General features: G+C 37.0%; 3 protein-coding genes across 3 annotated transcripts; 2 read left to right on the plus strand and 1 right to left on the minus strand.

Annotated features, from left to right (window-relative positions):
• Nucleotides 1–5,417: 5,417 nt before the first annotated feature.
• On the minus strand, nt 5,418–6,867 carry LOC131300824 (uncharacterized). Its single transcript, XM_058326822.1, has 2 exons — nt 6,040–6,867; nt 5,418–5,806 (listed from the first exon to the last, which is right to left on the minus strand). The coding sequence occupies exons 1-2, from the start codon at nt 6,658–6,660 to the stop codon at nt 5,729–5,731; spliced, it is 699 nt and encodes a 232-aa protein (XP_058182805.1). The 5' UTR covers nt 6,661–6,867; the 3' UTR covers nt 5,418–5,728.
• Nucleotides 6,868–12,053: 5,186 nt separating this feature from the next.
• LOC131300909 (uncharacterized) lies at nt 12,054–13,551 on the plus strand. The gene is made up of 2 exons (XM_058326931.1): nt 12,054–12,805; nt 13,274–13,551. Exons 1-2 carry the CDS (start codon nt 12,128–12,130, stop codon nt 13,349–13,351), a joined length of 756 nt encoding a protein of 251 aa, XP_058182914.1. The 5' UTR covers nt 12,054–12,127; the 3' UTR covers nt 13,352–13,551.
• Nucleotides 13,552–15,722: 2,171 nt separating this feature from the next.
• Nucleotides 15,723–16,631, plus strand: LOC131301256 (uncharacterized). Its single transcript, XM_058327439.1, has 2 exons — nt 15,723–16,230; nt 16,531–16,631. Exons 1-2 carry the CDS (start codon nt 15,754–15,756, stop codon nt 16,606–16,608), a joined length of 555 nt encoding a protein of 184 aa, XP_058183422.1. The 5' UTR covers nt 15,723–15,753; the 3' UTR covers nt 16,609–16,631.
• The last annotated feature ends 2,685 nt before the right edge of the window (nt 16,632–19,316 follow it).

The raw sequence follows: 19,316 nt of genomic DNA on the forward strand, positions 1-19,316 counted from the left end.
ATGTGAGAAGATTAAGAAATTTGGTTCGGGAGTGTGAGGTTGTGTTTGTTCAAAGATCGGCTAATGGCGTAGCAGATGCTTTGGCGAAACATGGTTTGCGAGGTCCTGGTGTTAAAACTTGGGAAGCTAGGCCTCCTGATTGGTTGTTTTTTCCTTTGGAAAAAGATAACCGACTTATTTCTTGTACTCCGTTCTCTGAGTTATAATAAAAGTTTCCTATCGTTTTGGTTTAAAAAAAAAAAAAAAAAGATTCCCATATTAGTATAACATCATCTCCATCTTCCCCACACACACAAAAAAAAACATTATCTCCATCTTGAAATTGAGCCCAAGCAGCACACAAAAAAAAAACAGAGAGAGATTAAGGATTAAAACACAGCTGTTATTATTTTTTTTTTTGTCATTCGTCAATCCTAATCTACTCTATGGGGACTAGGGGAGCGGAATGGGTGATTACAGGAATCGAACCCTGCCCATGTACATGGGAGTATAAGGGAGGCACCAACTGCACTTCACTCCAATTGCAAACTCAGATGTTAATTAATAGTGTCAATTTTTTGTTTCTATTTTTGTTTTTCTTTTGGTATTGGATTCACAATACGAAAATAATTAACAGAAAGGCATATCCGATATATCTCATGTCAAATCAAAGTAATTAATAAAATCAACACCTTAGAATATTTTGGCACACCCTTAATGAAGTCCTTTTAATTCTGTTTTAGGCCTTATTCTACTTTTTTTTTCATTTTCTAACAACGGTTAGGAAATTTTTAAGTCCTTTTCGTTAAGGCAAACCACGAACCTCCTGACGGTTTTACCTTTAAGCCGTTCACTTTCGTTCAATTAGAAGTCAGATTGAGACTTCTAGGTCTTGAAACAAATTTGGGAAGCAATCCTACCCTGGCACACCCGTGATTTTAAACCGATTTGGTTTTGTCACTTTTTGTGGAAAATATTTTGGCACGCCCGGTGGGACCCTAATCGTTTCAAGGGGTATGATCACACTGATTCATGTCGATTCAATACGTTGAATTGGATGTTGAGATTCTGCGTCTTGAAGAAGAAATTAGTTGGCAAGATAATAAGGTCGACAAACTTGAAGATGAGATCAAACATCTCGATAAAGAGAGGTTTCAACTCAATCATACAGAAGGTTAGTTTCTCGACGCACAACACTTCTACAACAATGCAATTCGAAGGCTTGAAGACGAAGTTGGCAAACTTGAAGATGAGGAACGCCAACTACGCGATGAGGTAACCTATTTCTTTAATACTAAGTCATATAGCTATTCAAGTATCATGCATTCAGGCCTGCCCGAACAGCTTGAATTCCAAAATGGCGGCTTTGGTGATCCTCATACTCAAAACTTTTGGGGCCAAATTGAAGAAAACATCAACATTCAGTCCTGTACCGTTGCATCCAATGAAGAACTCTCACAGGAGTTTATTGATCCTTGGGATGCATTTTTGCATAGGCTTGACGAATCCAACAAGGCCATTGTCAGCTCTAACCAGGCCATTGATAAAGCAATGGCTAAACTCAAGGATAAGTTGTCAACTCCTACTCCATCATCGGTATCACGGTTTGACACTTTAGACTCGACTTCAGGCCTGAATGTATCTAAACAAGCTTCTAGCCAGCACACCAGGCTTCCAGGCTTCTCTCAGGCCTTAACTTCCGAAAGCCCTGCACTCGGGGGGCAAGGAGGCCAAGGAATTGCACTCGGAGGGCAAAATTCTCAGTTCAGGCCTTTAAGAATTCCCAACCAGCTGCAAGGCCTGGGTGACAACAGTTTCAAGCCTGAACACAGCAGCAAACATTCAGGAGTTTTTCAAAAACTTCTAGATGAAAAGCTATTTCCAAACCTGGAGGAGCAAAATGATAGGCCTGTTTTGACGCAATGGGAGAAAGATCTTAGGCCTGGAATAAGCTAGAACATTGGAAGTCCAATTATGAGGCAAGATCAGCCCATTTTCTCCTCTCGAGAGCTTTCTGAAGTCTCAGAAGGTCTACCACATCTAGATTCAGTCCTGGGCAATGAGCAGATCATTGATGCAGGTCAGGAACGATCTAGGCCTGCCATCAACCTTATAGGCAGGTCTGAATTACATGTTGCAGCCATTCTAGAACAGGAGGAATGACATGAAGAGGAAGAAAACAACGACACTCCAGGGCTTGATTACGATTCATTTATGATTGGAGATCCCCCTCTTCCCCTGGTTAATGAAGGCCTTTTTGGTATTGTCCAAACTGCAAAAAGGCATTTCAAGCGTAGGCCAATTGTAGGCCTTAAAGCTGTGAAATCGCACCCACATTGGATTTGTGGGGCACATCCAAAGCAAGTGTTATTCACTTGGCTTACATAGAAACACCAAAGTGGTGTCAAGAAGGGCTAAGTATAAGGAAAAGACCTTCAAAGGCCGAACATGCATCTCTAAAAATGTTCGGCCAATGCCTACCAGTCATTGTGTAGGCCTTATTTTTAAGTTCTTACCAAGCCTTTTCCTCAGAGGTTCAAGCCTGCCAATATATTTCCAGTCCTTGCTAGGCTTTTTTATGGTCTAGGCCTAAACACAGGCCTAATACTGGTATAAACAGACCTTTTTGCAGGAAATGAGGCCCTTTAAGTTCTTTCTTTAGGCCCAAGCCACCTTTTTAGGCCTTTAAACATATTTCCAGGCCTTGTTGTCAAACCTTTCATAGGTTTGGAGCTTCTCTGCAATCAGGACTGAAAAGAGGCCTCGTATTGGTGTATGAAAGCCTTTTCCATAGAGATGAAGGCCCTTTGAGCTCTTTAAGTAGGTCTGAATCTTTATTATGAACACTCTTAGTGGGAGTTCAGGCCTTCCAAACATATTTTCAGACCTGAACATAAGCCTAATATTGGCGTAAACAAGCCTAATCAGAGGCGATACTTATGAGCCTTGAGACTCAACTCCGGTATAGGCATGAGCGTCATTCAATCACTTTGTGCAGCCCTAGAGGATGCAGGTTAAGGCCTTTTGTCTTTAAAAGAGGCCTTTGAAAGGCCTGTCCAACCAAAAAGATGGTTGGCAGACTCACTCCAAGGTCTGAATTTAGAGATTATTGTCAAATGCCTGAATGAAGTATGGAAAATGCCTAATGCCTACTAAGTCCATAGGCAAGGAAAACAAAAGAAAACATGCTAAAATAGGAATCAAGGCCTGTTTGGATGCCAAAATTGGTTTTACTTTTATACACGCCTTGATCCTAAAAGTAAATAACCAAAGCGTGGGGGGGCAATGTTTACTCTCATTTTTGGCCAAAATTCAGAAAATCAATTTGTCGATCAGAAGGTGGCCTTGAATGTTCGTCTCAGGCCTTGAGAGGCCTTATAAATCAGTAACTTGCAGAATTGGGCCAATTTGAATGCAAAAGGGCCAATCGAGTTTGCAAAGACTTGGGACAAACTAATGCCCAAAATATCACTTTCACAAATTTGGGCCCAGGATTGGCCAAGGTCTTGGGTCGACCCACTAGATTTGAGCGTTTTATCCAGGTCTAGGCCAATTCTTAGAAACAATAAGGCCTTCTAGTAGGTCCAAATTAGTTAAAGTCTAAATTTTTCTCCAGGCTTGGGCTCACAAGGCTTACAAAGGGTGGAGGCCTATGATTCACCTCAAGCTCAAGCCCAAGTGACGAATAGGCTTGCTGTTTAAAACATCGCATATGGCCTTCAATTGGCACGAAAAGGCCTTAAGCTGCTCACAAGCAGCTCAAAGGCCTAGAATGTTCTTGCTTAGCAAGTCTAGGTAAGCTGCTTGCACGCAGCTCCAGGCCTTAGTCTCTACTATCCTTCAGCATGAAGCAAGGCTTGGAACATATGGCAGCCATGCATGGAGACATCCCAAGTAGCTCACAAGCAGCTTAGGCCTGCACAAGTAGCTGCAAGTAACTCAAAAGCCTAGAAGGTTCTCTCTAACATCATTCAAGCAGCTTACAAGTAGCTCAACCAGGCTTGGTGACTGAAGTTAAAGCAAGTGGGCCCTCAAAAGAGACTCAAAAGCCAATATAATGGCTGAAATGCCTGGAAAAACTTCAGCTTTTAACCTTGGTGGGCCCAAGATCTTCTATCCAGGCATTCAAGCAGCTCAAAAGGCCTCGAGATTCTGCACAGTCAAAATTTCTTTTGCCCTTTTACAAGTTTTTATGCAGGAAAAAAGAATTTTTTCTGATCTTTCAGGCCTCAGCTGATTTCTTGAAGTGAGGAGCAAAGCTTGGACATGTGGCAATCACTCATTGGAGGAAGTACAAGCAGCTTAAGCCTAAGCCTTTACCAGGAGGACACTTGGCAGCCATGCATAAAAGGCCTGTGGAAGCAACTTAAGACCTGAAACTTTTTCCCTATAAATACCAAAATTGAAGGCCTCAATTTAGCCAAGCCTGGATTTTATTTTATTTCCTTGTAATCAGACTTTGTTAAACCCTTAATGAAGTCCTTTTAATTCTGTTTTAGGCCTTATTCTACTTTTCTTTCCATTTTCTAGCAACGGTTAGGAAATTTTTAAGTCTTTTTTGTTAAGGCAAACCACGAACCTTTTACCCTTAAGCCATGTACTTTCGTTCGATTAGAAGTCAAATTGAGGCTTCTAGGCCTTGATACAAATTTGGACAGCAATCCTGCCCTAGCACGCCTGCGGTTCCAAACCGATTTGGTTTTGGCACTCTTTGTGGAAAACAGGTGGAGGTTTGCTTTCTCGCTAAGGAATGGTACTCCACTAAAGACAAGCAGTCCTACCATAACTTTGTTTGAAGGTGATGCCTCTAAAAATCAGTTTAGAATATTTGTTAAAAATTCTTCATAATTGATTTTTAAGAATTTATAGATTCTGAGAATTTGAAAAAGGAAAGAAATTCTCAAAATTTCAAAGCTGAGTTCGAGCAGTTTTTGGAATTTTGCAACATAAATTCTAAAAAATTGAATGAAATTCTCATGATGTCGCAGCTGCAACAAATAAGTTTCTCAACCTCTACTAAAATCTGCAAAAATCTAAAATCCGTATCCACATTTATCGCAAATATGCCCTTTATAAACTCTTAGCGGGTAAGAGTTTAAAAATACATCCAAACATTGACCGCAGCAAATAAACGGTCCCAATGAAGACTGTTTCCACCAATCCATGTAAGGATCCGAATTTCCTTTTTAGTTATATACATTCATGTTGGAATTAGATATTAGATCGTGAGTCCGATGAATTTCTGGGTTTTTATTTGGTTGATGGTTTGCTCCTCCCTACATAATTGATCATGCATGATTTGATTTTTGGGGTTAGGGAGCGAGAAATAATTTTTTTATGAATTTCTTAGTCAAGGCATGGATGTTTGCTTTTGACCAGAGCAAAGAGAAAATTAGTTAAGAAGAGTTGATTCGGACATCTCTGACCTTTCGACCATTAAAAAAAACCACAAATAATTTGACATATAGACAATGTACCGTACCGTTGGTTAACTCGTGGTTGAATCAAGAACATGCAGCACAAACACAAAACATACAAAGCCTTGCAACTTCCTTCAAGACTACAAACCACATAAAGGTTGCAAAACATATTTTCCAAAATACCAGATGCCCTCACTCGCCCAAAAGAGGAAAAAAAAAAAACTGGAAAAACATAAACCAAGCAAAGTTCTAATACCACCAGGAGAACCTTCATTACAATACCATACCGGGCATCGATCGTCAATCAGTTGCTATCCATGCATCAACCATTAGTCCCCTGTGTTTCCGAGGAACACACTTGTTAGAACTTTCTCTGTGTGCAAACTTGCCTTCAACAGCTTCAAACCCTAAAAAAATAAAGGATCAGTAAGATTTAGGCTAGCTTAATAGTAATAACTACTAAGGATGGTTCATGCAGAAAATCACCATCTCTAACTTGTACAGCGTAGAATGAGTTTAATTTTGCCTATCAAAAAAAAAAAGTGCAATTGCTGCGTTCCGGTAAAAAATAGGTTTGATTTTTCAGAATGAATAATTAAAATGAAGTAGGTAAGTTGCAAATACTATATATAGTATATACCTCAGGCATCCCCAAATCAACAACCCTCTCCTCGAGTGCCCCAACATCCTTAACATTAAATTTGTTCAACATGGTAATGCTAGAAATTGTAGACATGGGAGTCACCACCAGATCATCCATCACCATATAAGTCACCACCCCCTTCACAAAACCTCCCTCCCCTACTGCTGCCACTTCATTCGCTGCCGCAACGTACTGGTACTCCCTGGTCAATTTATTTCCGCAACTGGGACAGACGGCACGGGCATTATCCGCAACATATGGATGGGAGGTGCTGTACGAGCAAGCGTAATACGTTTTAGCAGCGGATGTGCCGCCTTCGAGTGATAAGAGGGGAACTTGGGTAGCAGAGAGTAGGGCTTTCGGTTTCAGGACAGAGACTTTGGTTTGGTTTGGTTGGAAGTAGGTTTCGCTGAGGTTTTGGATGCTTTCGTAGAGTTTTCCCAAAGTGCCCACCATGGTTTGTTCAGTGAGAAGCCTGACCACGGTTCCAACGGGCAAATGGAGAAGGTTGAAGAGGAAATCGACAAAGTCTTTCCCTGCTTCTGCGAAAAGGACTTTTTTCCTCTTGGTGTCGATAAGCAGTTTTAGGGTCACTTTGGCTTCGGAGTTGGTTGCCATTCTCGCTTAATTTGTTTCTTAATTTCACCCCTTGGGTTTTTCTTTGTGATCTAGGAAGCTAACAACATACTCTCTCTATCTAGGGCGAAGGGAATCACTTAACTATGTCCTCTAGTTGTTTATAACCCACAATATAGAGAGAGGGGGAGGAGGATTAGAGAGAACATAAAAGTAAATGCATCATCAACCCTTAGGAATTGAGTTCCCCTCTAGTTTAAGTGAAATTATACGATAGTATGTAGTACCGTCACGTGATATTCCGGATTACTTTACAACCATATTTTTGTAGGGTTTTCCACTAAGTGTATGGACTCCACATAAATGTGTGGTTGTAAGGTTGTTCGGAGTACCACGTGACAATACTCTCAAACTATCGAATAATGACTCTTTAAGTAATGAGTGTTCAATCCCCTCAAATTTTCTAAAATAAAATCCTAATTTATCACAATCCTGAGAAAATAGCGAAACGATAGTTTTGGTGGAGGTTAAAGAAACGAAAAATTGCTAAGTTTATAGTCAAAATCTAGTTTTAATATTATAAGCGTAAAAGCATAAAAGAAATATTCTAACTGTGTTGTCCCACATCCAAAAAAAAAGTCTACGCTTTTTCTTTTCCGACCATAATTTTGTTTGACAGTGATTAACATTTACTAAAAACTTAACGCATTTTTACCATTTTGTTTTCACTAACAAAAAACTTTTAGAATTTTACTATCTCGTTTCTACTAACAAAAAAGTTGTCAACAAACATTGTTTTGCTACAATAACTCAACTCACAAACCACCAACAATTTATTCACTACCGGAAACAACTTGACATTTCTCAACAACTTATTCACTATCGAAAACACCTAACAACCTCTCGACCACAAATAAAAATCTACAAATTTTTCACTACCGAAAACACCTAACAACTTTTTAGAGTACATATTTTATTGGGACCATTAATCTTCATTTTACTAACTTAGAAAGAATCCAATACCTGTCAGTAGAGTTATTGAAGCAAAAAAAAATTTTGTTGACAACTTGTTAATTACCGTAAACGATCTAGATGGTAAAATGCCAAAATTTATTGATTTGTACGAAAAAAAATGCCAAAAACGCACAATTTTTTCCGCAAATTACTGCCGGAAGCATGGCCTTACTAAAAGGATCTGGGGTTTCCTTTAAACTTCAAAGAGAGACTAGGCATCCTGTAAAAGTATATGCTTTTCTTTTTCTTCTTTTCTTGGTTTTCCTTTTTGGTGGAGGTTTGCTTTCTCGCTAAGGAATTAATGGTACTCCACTAAAGACAGGCAGTCCTACCATAACTTTGTTTGAAGGTGATACCTCTGAAAATCAGTTTAGAATATTTGTTAAAAATTCTACATATTGATTTTTTAGAATTTAGAGATTCTGAGAATTTGAAAAAGGAAAGAAATTTTAAAAATTTCAAAGTTGGGTTCGAGTAGGTTTTGGGATTCTGCAATATAAATTCTCAAAAATTGAAGGAAATTCTCATGATGTCGCAGCTACAACAAATAAGTTTCTCAACGTCTACTAAAATCTGCAAAAATCTAAAAAAAAAACAGTTTTTGAAAGAATAAAGTTTTAATAAAAAAACTGTTTTGAAATTCCAAAAAACTTTTAATAAAAAAACAGTTTTGGGAAAAACAGTTTTCGCAGAAGAAAAAAAAAACAGTTTTTGCAAAAAAAAAAACTGTTTTTAAAAGTATTTTTCTTAGAAACATGTTGAAAATGAAAGAAAAATAAGGTTTTGGTATAATGATGGTGTACTTGATTGAGAAAATATGGGGACAATTAAATTTGATTATTGACAAAAAATTGCTAGTTTTAATTATCCAATAGTCAAAATTTGATGAGTTGCTAAGTTTGATTATTCAAATGTGAGCTCTTTTTTGAGCAAATGTTTGTAACCTTGGCAACCTTTTTATTTTGATAATATCACTGTAGATGCTCTAATGCCAATATTTTCTTTTTCTCGATGAGAACTATTCAGATAAATATTTAAGAACTTGAGGAGGGACCCTCAAATAAGAGTATGGGGAGGAGCTCAACCCCATGCCTCCACCATTCGAATAATTTGTTCTTTTTTTTTAATTAACTAAAAAAAAGTTTTTGAGAATAACGAGTGAAACGAGATAAATAAATAAATAATTATTGAAAACCATGCTAAAAAATTTTCAGACCTCCGCAAGGCTTAAAAATCGACTTGCAGGAGCCAGGAGGTTGGCACAAAAGTTTTTCGTTTTTAATAATTTTCAGTGGGAGTCAAACGAATGACTTGTTCTCTTTTTTTTAGTGGGAGATTATCCAAGAGCCCGCTTTACAACCAGGATACATGTAATGTGAGACAAGACATATAAAGTGAGACAAGACTTACCTAGGAAGAATGATGGTGCTGTGCGTAGCACCGTACTGCGCACTTCTGAGTCGTTGGATCGTGCATTCGATAGCTCGAATCTCATCTCGACAACCAACGATTCGAGAGCCATTCATTGTCGAGATGAGATCCGAGCCGTCGGATGCACAATTCGACGGTTCGAAGGTGCGCAGTATGGTGCTGCGCACACCACTGCACAACACCATCCCCAATTCGTAATTATTTAGTGATTGTGTGACTTTAGCCACTTTACAACCAAAGTAATCAATCGGGCATCAGCTAACATGCCGTATTGAGTTTTTTGAGTCAATACGGTAAGAACCGGTATGATTTTGAATTGGTCACAATAGTTGTTTTACGTATCTGCAACATGTTTATACCTAGTTACAAAACCTCAAAGAAATAACCATATAATTAATCAGCGCACATGCTTGTGCGCGCGGTACTGGTTAATTGAGGTTTTTAAGCAGTACGCCATGATAAACAATCGATATTGGAGTTACTTTATTGTTGTATCAAAATAATGAAAAGCACCCAGTGCCGGTACAGAACAACATTAGTCTCCGGACCCGGGGGTGTTCGAGCCATCTATTGCTAAAATAAACGGCCAAATCGACTGCACGATATGGTGTAGTGCAGCCAGTGCACTACAACCCCTCCCCTTTCATGATCTTCACTGTTTTATCTGGGTTTGGAGACCTTTTAGGTGTTGGGCTTAGGCCCTTGAGTTTTTCTTCTTGGTTGCCTAGTTGGCATCTTGTTAATCAAGATTTGAGTCTCGATCTCTCGGATAGGCACTTGTTGCCTTCCTCCCGGTCCTTTTAGTCTTTGTAATTCTTCAAAGAAAAAAAAATAGCCCCCCCCATTTCCCATCTCCTGGTTTGAGGATGTTGTGGTGCTGGCCGCACCACAGCATTGTAGGGCAGGCAGAAACTACATCATGTTCGCCGCCAATCGATCTGCACTCCAATTATAACTATATACTACTATGTCGTTTGAGCCCCAAAATCAAAATGGGAAAGAAAAAACTATTGATCGTAGTAGACCCAATAGATCGAAGCTCTTGAACTTGAAATAATTCTTGTACAATATTACTACATTGAACCTCAATAACATGTAACGGGAATATGCCATCTAAGATCTGTCTTATTCAGTAGTGCCGTTGTCATTTTTAGCCAATGAAAGTCATTTTGCCCAAAATACAATCCGATCCGTATTTATCGGATTTGGATTATCAAATTACGGATTGTCATTATCGGATTCAGATTCGAATCGGATCCGATCTATTAACATGCCTAGTCACATGTTAGCAGTTAGCACAGTCAAGCAACGGTGGCATGCATCAACATAGTCATTTGGATTTTGTTCTCCAACTGCCCTATTATCATGAATGTTTTTTTTTTTTTATTACGTGCTATAGCAGTGTACATATAAGTATTTTTAAATTAAAAAAATCAAACATAAATCGACAATCACAATAAGCCGAATTGATAGTCCAATTAAGAAGACAAATAAGTAAGAAAAAACTCTCATTGAGAGGAACATGAAGGATGAACATACGTAAGATATATTTCAACATTTTATATAGGGAAATTTTTATAAATGGTCCCTCTAGTTTGCATGAATTTTCATTTTCGTCCCTCTAGTATCAATTGTGTTACTTTTAGTCCTATAATTTGCATTCTGTCTCAATTTCGTCCCTCTCGCTTACGGCGTTAATGAAACAAACGGAATTGAAGGACAAAATTGTCATTTCTCCTCACAGAGGGACTAAATTGAGATTTCATGCAAACTAGAGGGACTATTTCTATAATTTTATTTTTTACTTTTGTTTTTGTAAATAAATTTAAAATACATCATATATAATATATTTTTTATCTCATTTTATATTGAATAATAAAAAATATGTTGAAAATTTTTAAAGTTTTTATTATATACATCACAAAAAATATGAGAAAATTCGAAAAACAACCCTTATGTTAATCGTCTTGGTCTTGTATTTTTTTTTAAATTGAATTTTCACTATCGTTATTTTTTTTGTCACATGATTAAAAAGAAAAAGTTGTTCAGTAGTATTTAGAAATCTTGTAATTGTGTTTAATTAAGCAATGAAACACTATTAAATATTAAGAGATCAAATACATTAAAATATGCGTATAAGTATATTTATTTTGGGACTTACTCATAAGATCACTCATATAATAAATAAACATGGATTTTAAACATTTTTTTTATTGGGTGAAAAAATAAGAAGATTATAAGAACATGATACAAAGACATTAGCTAAGGGGTTGATTTGTACATTTTCTAATATTTTTGTAATGTGTAATGAAATATAAATTTTTCAATATAGTTTGATTACCCAATAAAAAATAATTCAGTTGTCAAATATATTGCTTATGGTCTTTTTTATTTTATTTGCAAAAAACGAAAGTAAAATGTAAAATTTTAAAAATAATCTCTCTGGTTTGCATAAAATTTCAATTTGGTCCCTCTGTGAGAGAAAATGACAATTTTGCCCTTCAATTCCGTTTGTTTCATGGATGGCGTTAGGGAGAAGGACAAAATTGAGATGGAATGAAAACTATAGGGTTAAAATTGATACAATTAATAGTAGAGGGACGAAAATGAGAACTCGTGCAAACTAGAGGGACCATTTTTATAAATTTCCCTTTTATATATGGGCCCTCACTAAAATATTTTTGTTACATATTGGCGTTATATCAGTTTATGCCAATTAATATGCATGCAATTTAGTACATCCCTATCCATTTCAAAATGCAAAATATCGATCAAACAATCAGAATTTTTTTTATAGATGCATAAAATCTTAGCAGGATGATTAACATTGATTTTTTCAAAAAAAAAACTACTATATTTCCAGAAAAAATTGAAACATGGATACCGGCAGTATATGTATTCTCTCTCTCTCTCTCTCTCTCTCTCTCTCTCTCTCTCTCTCTCTCTCTCTCTCTCTCTCTCTCCACATATATGTGTATATATATATAGGTCCAGCTGCTGTGTAGGACCTGTAGGTGCAAAACCAGAATCACTGAGTCAGTTATATTCCGACAACAAAATCACAATGGCAACCTCCTCCAAAGCCAAGGTGAGCCTAAAACTCCTCATTGACACCAAGGGCAAAAAGGTACTTTTTGCAGAAGCTGGGAAGGACTTTGTAGATTTCCTAATCAACCTTCTCTCTTTGCCCGTTGGAACCGTGGCCAAGCTCCTCTCAAACCAGGCCTCAACGGTGGTAGACATGCCTCGGGCAGAATCAATTTTCGATTCTGCCCTTGGCCTCAGCAATCTCTACAATAGCATCCTTAACTTCGACGATTCCTATTTACACCCGAACAAAACAAAAGAATCCCTTTTGAATCCCAACACCCCATTTTCCGCTGCCCGAATTCCGCTCTTGCTTCCCGAAGGCTCCCCCGGTGCGTGGCCCAAGAAGTTTTATACATGCCCTGGGAACTATGTGAACCACCCGTTTATCGGTGATAGTACCCGCGGCGTTTGTCCAAGTTGCAGAAAGAATTTTTCCCAAGAGGTTCTTTTCCATGGCGCGGGGGATTCGGCGGAGAAAGCGGTGGCGGCGTGTGAGGTAGGTTTTGTGAAGGGAGGGGTGATTTATATGGTTACCGATGAGTTGGTTGTGAAGCCCGTGTCCCCTATTTCTTGTATTGGTTTGATGGGTAAGCTGAATGTTAAGGACGTGAGTGCACTTGAGGAGAGAGAGGTCGATGTCGGTATGGACGAGGTATGCAACTCATTAATCCTAGGAGTGTATTTCTTAAGAATTTCTATAAGCACTAGCAGAAATTGCGTCCAGAATCATTCGATATATGGTTGTCCGTGTGCATTGAATCATTTTTAGAATTTTGTGTTTTGAAATTGTGCTGTAAGATTTGATATACTAATAGTCAAAATGTTGAGGGTCAAGGATTCTTTTTATTTATTTATCAGAAGCATCAAAGATTGGGTATCGTATAATTATACGCTTTTTAAAATGATGGAATGATATTGGATCCATGAAAAAAAAATTTATCCATTTTGCTTCATGGACAGTTTCATGAATTCAGTGACTTGAACCGTAACAGACCTCTATTCAAAACAAAAGTGATAAGGATCCATTATCCATGAAACTGTCCATGGACCATTCAATTTCTTGTCAAGCACTTTTGTCATTCAAGATGATGGGTTTTTTTTATTTTTTTGTGGGTTTCAGGCTTTGAAGCTGTTGAAGGCAAGTCTCCAGACAAAAACTGTGTTGACAAGTGTCTTCCTCGGGCACAAGGATGCATAATGCTTCAATTGACTGGACAGTGAATTAACGTGTGTCTTCATTTGGATTTTTAGATGGACTTTTTGTTCTGTTTTTTTTTTTTGGTTTCAATAACTGGATGTGTTTGAGCCAATTTGTGAGTTCTTTGAAGTCAACAACCGAACAAACCGTGCAATGTTCCTAAAGTTTGAAATATTTAACCTCTGTGGCATTCAAACGTCCCTCATGGAGGCAAGTACTTATTTGTTTTCTCATATCTACTAAGCTAAACCCTTTGGGGTTTATTAAGTGGACTTTTTTTTGTTGTTTCAAGTTAATTGTTGTATGTGATGATGGTTTATAAAGTCTTTTATTATTCATCCTCTGTTGTTTGAATTTCAATAGTCCACAGATAGAAGTTTGTAGTATTTTTTTTGTTAATAAGTCCTAGGGTCAAAACCTTTTTTTTTTTTATAAATTTATCACGATTGGCATTACTCGATAATGACATATTGAAGTTAATGATTGTGCCCTGTTCCGTTAAGTGTTTTTAAAAAATATTTAATTATTTATAATTTTTAAACTTAAAAATTATATGTTTGCAAAAATAATTTTTCATTTTTTTTGCACTGTTCAAAAGATCTCATTAAGATCTATATTGCAAAAAAATTATTTCAGTAAGTCTATTAATTTTAAGCTTGAAAATTGTAAATATGTACTTATTTTTTAAAAAATCGGTAGCGGAATGCACCAAATTTCCCTGGGATACGTGGTTGTGACAAGAGTTAAGGTGTGCGTTCCACTAACTAAAATAACTAAGTGCTTATTTTTTAAATAAGTATTCATTTTTTGAATTAAGGTGATATACTGTGAGAGAATGACATGTCTCGTAGAGCGAGAAATAAGTACTAAAAAATAAAAACTTTAATGAAACGGGACCTAACAGTACACCACTGAATCGTATGTCCAAAAAAAACATCCAAAAGTTTTTTCCAAATGGGACTGAAGCCTAAAATGCTCTTAAAACTTTAAGGAATTAGTGTTAGATTTTAAAAAAAATGATTAGTGTGCTGGCGTCGTGTTCTATTAATTTAAATCACTGTTTTGACGATGTGGCTCAATGTAATTAATTTGGAAGAAATAAATGTTTACACCGCCGGTGTAAAAAATTTATTCTCTTAAAAAAAATATTGGGTGGCCGAACTTAGAATTTCGACGTCTATGCAAAAGAAGAGCTACTATAATTATAAGAAAATTGAAACTTGTATATTGGTGATTGTATGGGCTCATCCGCCCCCATCCGTCCTTGCATAATAATGAGAAGATCAATCTTAGCTTTTTAAGTTGAGAATAAATTCTATTCACTGTGGGTGTAAAACTTCATTTTTTCACCACCGCCTATAATGGTCTCTACCGAGTGTCTATTATTATGATTTGAACCGTTCATATTTTAAGACCCACGATATAGTATTGCCATGCAAAAAATCAGCTTGATCGGAAGTCGATAGACTTATCAAAATTTGAATTTTGGTTTATAAAATGGACGATTTGATTTCTGTCAATAAAAATAAAGATAAATTATTTATTTTACAAAGCAAAATTTAATTTTTAATACTCACATCGATATCCAATCAAGTTAATTTTTTGCATTAATACACTATTATGTGGGGTTTACAATATTAGCTGTTCAAATCAATAATAAAGAGATAGTGGTGAAAATTGGAATTTTCTACCTCGGGAGAAATTTTATTTTCATCTCTTTTAAGTTTTTAGAAGAATTGGACTCCTTAACTTTTCGTTTAAAAGAGTACAGTAGTACAAGGGTGGCCACCGCTGTATTTGACCAGTACGTGCGTGGCAGCGTGGGATTAAATTAATTCCACCATTTTTAACCCAATAATAATACCAGTGCAACATACTATTAATTGCTCTCATATCAAGAAGAAATCTAATTGATAATCCTTTGGAAGCGAAGGTAAACGCATGCATGCAACGATTCTCCAGGTAACAACCGCGTGGGAAACAGAGAGATTCCTTCAAAACTTTGCATGCATGGATTCTCACAAACATAGCTTAAGGGTGTCTCTCTCTCTCCATCACTTGAATCTTTGAAGATGGATCGTCATAGCAGTTGGTTGGTAGAACAATTAATTACTCCATATTCTCTCTCTCTCTCTCTCTCTCTCTCTCTCTCTCTCTCTCTCTCTCTCCCCATGTATATGTGTGTATATATAGGTCTAGCTGTGTTGGTGGGAAAACAGAGTCAGTAATATTCCGAGAACAGAATCACAATGGCAACCTCCAAGGTGAGTATAAAACTCCTCATTGAAACCAAGGCCAAAAGAGTCCTTTTCGCAGAAGCCGGGAAAGACTTTGTCGATTTCCTCTTCCACCTTCTCCATTTGCCCGTTGGAACCGTGGTGAGACTCCTCACAAAACAAACCATGGTGGGCACTCTGGGAAACCTCTACCAAAGCATCGAAAAGCTGAGCGAAACCTACTTCCAACCAAACCAAACCAAAGACTCTGTCCTCAAACCAAAAGCCCCACTCTCTGCTACCCAAGTTCCCCTCTTATCAGTCGATGGCGGTACATCCGCTGGCAAAACGTTTTACACTTGCCCGAACAATAGTGCCACCGCGTATGGCACCGGCCACCCATATTTCTCGGATAATGCCCGTGCTGTTTGCCCCAGTTGCAAGAGTAGGTTGTCTACAGGGATCCAGTATGTTGCGGCGGAGAATGAAGTGGCAGCAGTTGGGGAGGGAGGTTTTGTGAAGGGGGTGGTGACTTACATGGTGATGGATGATCTGGTGGTGACTCCCATGTCCACTATTTCTGGGATTACCATGTTGAACAAATTAAATGTTCAGAATGTTGGGGCACTCGAGGAGAGGGTTGTTGATTTGGGGATGCCTGAGGTACGTACGGAAACTAGTATCATCTGTTCTATCCCTTCTGTGTTTTGTTTATTCATTTTGAAAAATCAAACTTGCAACGGGAAGATATAATTAGTACTTCTAGTTTCTTGAAAAAATTCTTCACCGTATGTTTTCCTTTTTTGAAAGTATCCTTCCAGGTCCATATGTTACATGCAATTAAGTCAGAATACAAATTCTTCAAACAACGCAGTACATCAATTACGTAATATTCCCTTTTCTTTAATTATATATATAAACCAATCCTTACTTAATGAATCCTGTATTTGAACTTCTTTTTAGGGTTTGAAGCCGTTGAAGGCAAGTTTGCAGTCAAAGAAAGTTCTAACAAATGTGTTCCTCGGAAACACTGGAGATTGATGGTTGATATATAGATACTTCTAGCTGCTGCAACCGATGACAATGCTGAAGAAGTACGGGATGGAGACATGCAGGGCGAAGGTATGTTTTGTGAGAAATGCTCTTTATATTATGATGAAGGATCTCTTGGTCGTTTAAAATTCGATCGGCCATTCGGCATGGATTTTGTTTTTAGTTCCAGTTTTGTTTTTCTTTTTTTCTTTTTTGGGGTACCAGCTAGCTAGGGAGGGCATCTGGTGGTTTGCAAACTTAATTATGTGCATGGTTTCTAGTTCTGAAGGAAGTTGCAAGTTTTTGTTTGTGGTGTTGTTTGTGGTCATGAGTTAAAAAGGGTACGTACATCGTCAACAAGTCCAATGATTTGGTTTCATATGCATGGTTGAAGATTGTAATGAGGATTAGTGTTTCTCTCAGCCGTGTTCAATGTTTCATTAATCTTGCTGCAAGTTTTTTTTCCTTTTATAATCAAGTGTACGGATCAATTTACGCATGCCTCGACTAATCTTGAAAACTATAAGTCTATCTCTATCATCCACTAGCGGTGGGCCCACTTCAAAAATGGATGTAAGTTCACAATCACAAAAAGCTTGTTTGTCTCCTAAATAAGTACTTATTTTTTAAATTAAATGTGATATATTGTAAGAGATTGATTTGTCTCGTAAAGCGAAAAATAAGTATTTCAAAAATAAAACTTGAGAGCAACGGGGCCTTAAACTAGAGTATGCATGTTGAGAAATTTTTCAATGCCGAGAAGATATATCCCACGTGTACCTGCTCGGCATTGAAATTTTTTCTTTGGTTGTGAGAATCCATGCAAAGTTTTGAACGAATCTCTCTGTTTCCCCACTAGCTTGTTACCTGGAGAATCGTTGCACGCGTTTACCTTTGCTTCCCAAGGATTATCAAAGGAATTGATTTTTTCTACCCTCTCTTCTTTTATATCCACTCTTCTTCTTTTTTATCTTTTAGCAAAAGAAAAATACATACACTTTCAATACTAAAATTTAAAAAAAAAAAAAAAGAATGTGGTTATGAAAAAAGAGATTGTTGAAATTAATTCCCGTTATGAATTAAATTTCTTCTTGATATGAGAGCAATTAATAGTATGTTGCACTGATTTGAGTTGAGTTCCGTTTGAATTAAGTTGAGTTGAAATTAATTCCCGTTATAAATTCCGTTTTCTTTTCGCTGAGTTGAGTTATTTTGCTCGTCAGCTTTTTCACTCGATGTAACCTTTCGGGATTTAATAAAACTTTCTTTTGTCGAGGAAAAAAATATTAGTATGTTGCACTGGTATTATTGGGTTAAAAATGGTGGAATTAATTTGATCCTACGCTGCCACGCACGTACTGGTCAAATACAGCGGTGGCCACCCTTGTACTACTCTAAAACTTTAACGTATGGATTCTTCGTTTTTTCAGAATTTTTATTAAATTCGTGCAAATTTTTTTTTAATTATCCGTCTCAACTAGAAGAGTCTAAAAGGTACAAAATTATGGCCAAAAGTGAAAAAACGTTCATTAAAAACGAAAAAGTATCAAACAACTACCTTTTGAAGCTTAACTACTTAAATGTCGTTTTATTTGAAATTTTTCAATATCGGTCTATATTTTTATACTTTTCTGATTCGTCTCGACGAGACGAACGATTAATCCCTAAAATTACGTCGAAAAACTAAACAAAAAGTTACAAAAAGTAAAAAAATACTGAAATAAGTTCCAGACTTAAAAGTTTAGAAGAACACAACCTTAAACTAAAATAGTACAATATTCTAAATTAACCATTCATAATGCCAAAAAATTAATATATTTTCATAGATTAATCATCCGTCGTATAGACGGAAGTAGTTTAATGATCTATTAAGTTTCTTTCAATCCCGAAATTCGTTCGGAGTCATTTTAAACTAAAACTTCAAAGAATTCTTTTGAAAAGAACATTTTTTCTATTGAATTGTACTGAGACGGGAAACAATTTTTCTTTGCCGATGTAGCGTTTTTCTTAGACCTTACATTTATTAACTTTTTGTACTTGGGGTGCATGGCATGTGCCACGCCCCCACCAGTTGCCTCTGCCACTGGCGTCCAATTCTTCTAGTACAAGAGCAGTTTGGTTGGCATTTGGGATCAAATTCCACTCTTTGAAACCATACAAACCAGTGCAATAAATTGCTCTCTTACCCATAAGAATCTACAGTAATTGATATTGGGAAGCCAAAATACAAACAAAACGCATGCAGCAGCAATTCTCCCCGGTAGCAAGCGATCGAGTGGGAAACAGACAGATCCGCCGCATGGATTCCCACAAATGAGAGAAACTTCTTTCCGGTTGAGGTGTAAACAAGGAGTTTACACCGCCATCATGTGCGGATCCTATCGACACTTTATCGCAATAATTTGAATTGTTCTTTTGTAGAATTCACAGAGCAGTGTATATAAGTGAAAAATCAATTTGACCCAACATCGATAGGTATATCAAAAATTAAATTTTGGTTTATAAAATCAACAGCTTGAATCATTTTAACATATAAATTATTGACAGAATTCTGATTATTGCGATAAAATGTCGATAGAGTCCACACATAATAACGGTGTAAGCTCCTTGTTTACACCTCAACCGGAAAGAAGTTATCTCCCTGTATGCAGAATATGTATTAATGTATAGATCCAGATAAATCCAGAATCTCAGTACAGTCTGAACAAAAAGCCTAC

The sequence above is a fragment of the Rhododendron vialii genome, chromosome 9a (assembly GCF_030253575.1).
Source record: "Rhododendron vialii isolate Sample 1 chromosome 9a, ASM3025357v1".
Classification (NCBI taxonomy): domain Eukaryota; kingdom Viridiplantae; phylum Streptophyta; class Magnoliopsida; order Ericales; family Ericaceae; genus Rhododendron; species Rhododendron vialii.

Coding starts and splice junctions, on each gene's coding strand:
- LOC131300824 (XM_058326822.1), bottom strand. CDS start 6,660: ATGGCAACCAACTCCGAAGCCAAAGTGACCCTAAAACTGCTTATCGAC. Junction 5,807..6,039: donor TTGATTTGGGGATGCCTGAG/GTATATACTATA, acceptor TTATTTTTTTAG/GGTTTGAAGCTGTTGAAGGC.
- LOC131300909 (XM_058326931.1), top strand. CDS start 12,128: ATGGCAACCTCCTCCAAAGCCAAGGTGAGCCTAAAACTCCTCATTGAC. Junction 12,806..13,273: donor TCGATGTCGGTATGGACGAG/GTATGCAACTCA, acceptor TGTGGGTTTCAG/GCTTTGAAGCTGTTGAAGGC.
- LOC131301256 (XM_058327439.1), top strand. CDS start 15,754: ATGGTGGGCACTCTGGGAAACCTCTACCAAAGCATCGAAAAGCTGAGC. Junction 16,231..16,530: donor TTGATTTGGGGATGCCTGAG/GTACGTACGGAA, acceptor ACTTCTTTTTAG/GGTTTGAAGCCGTTGAAGGC.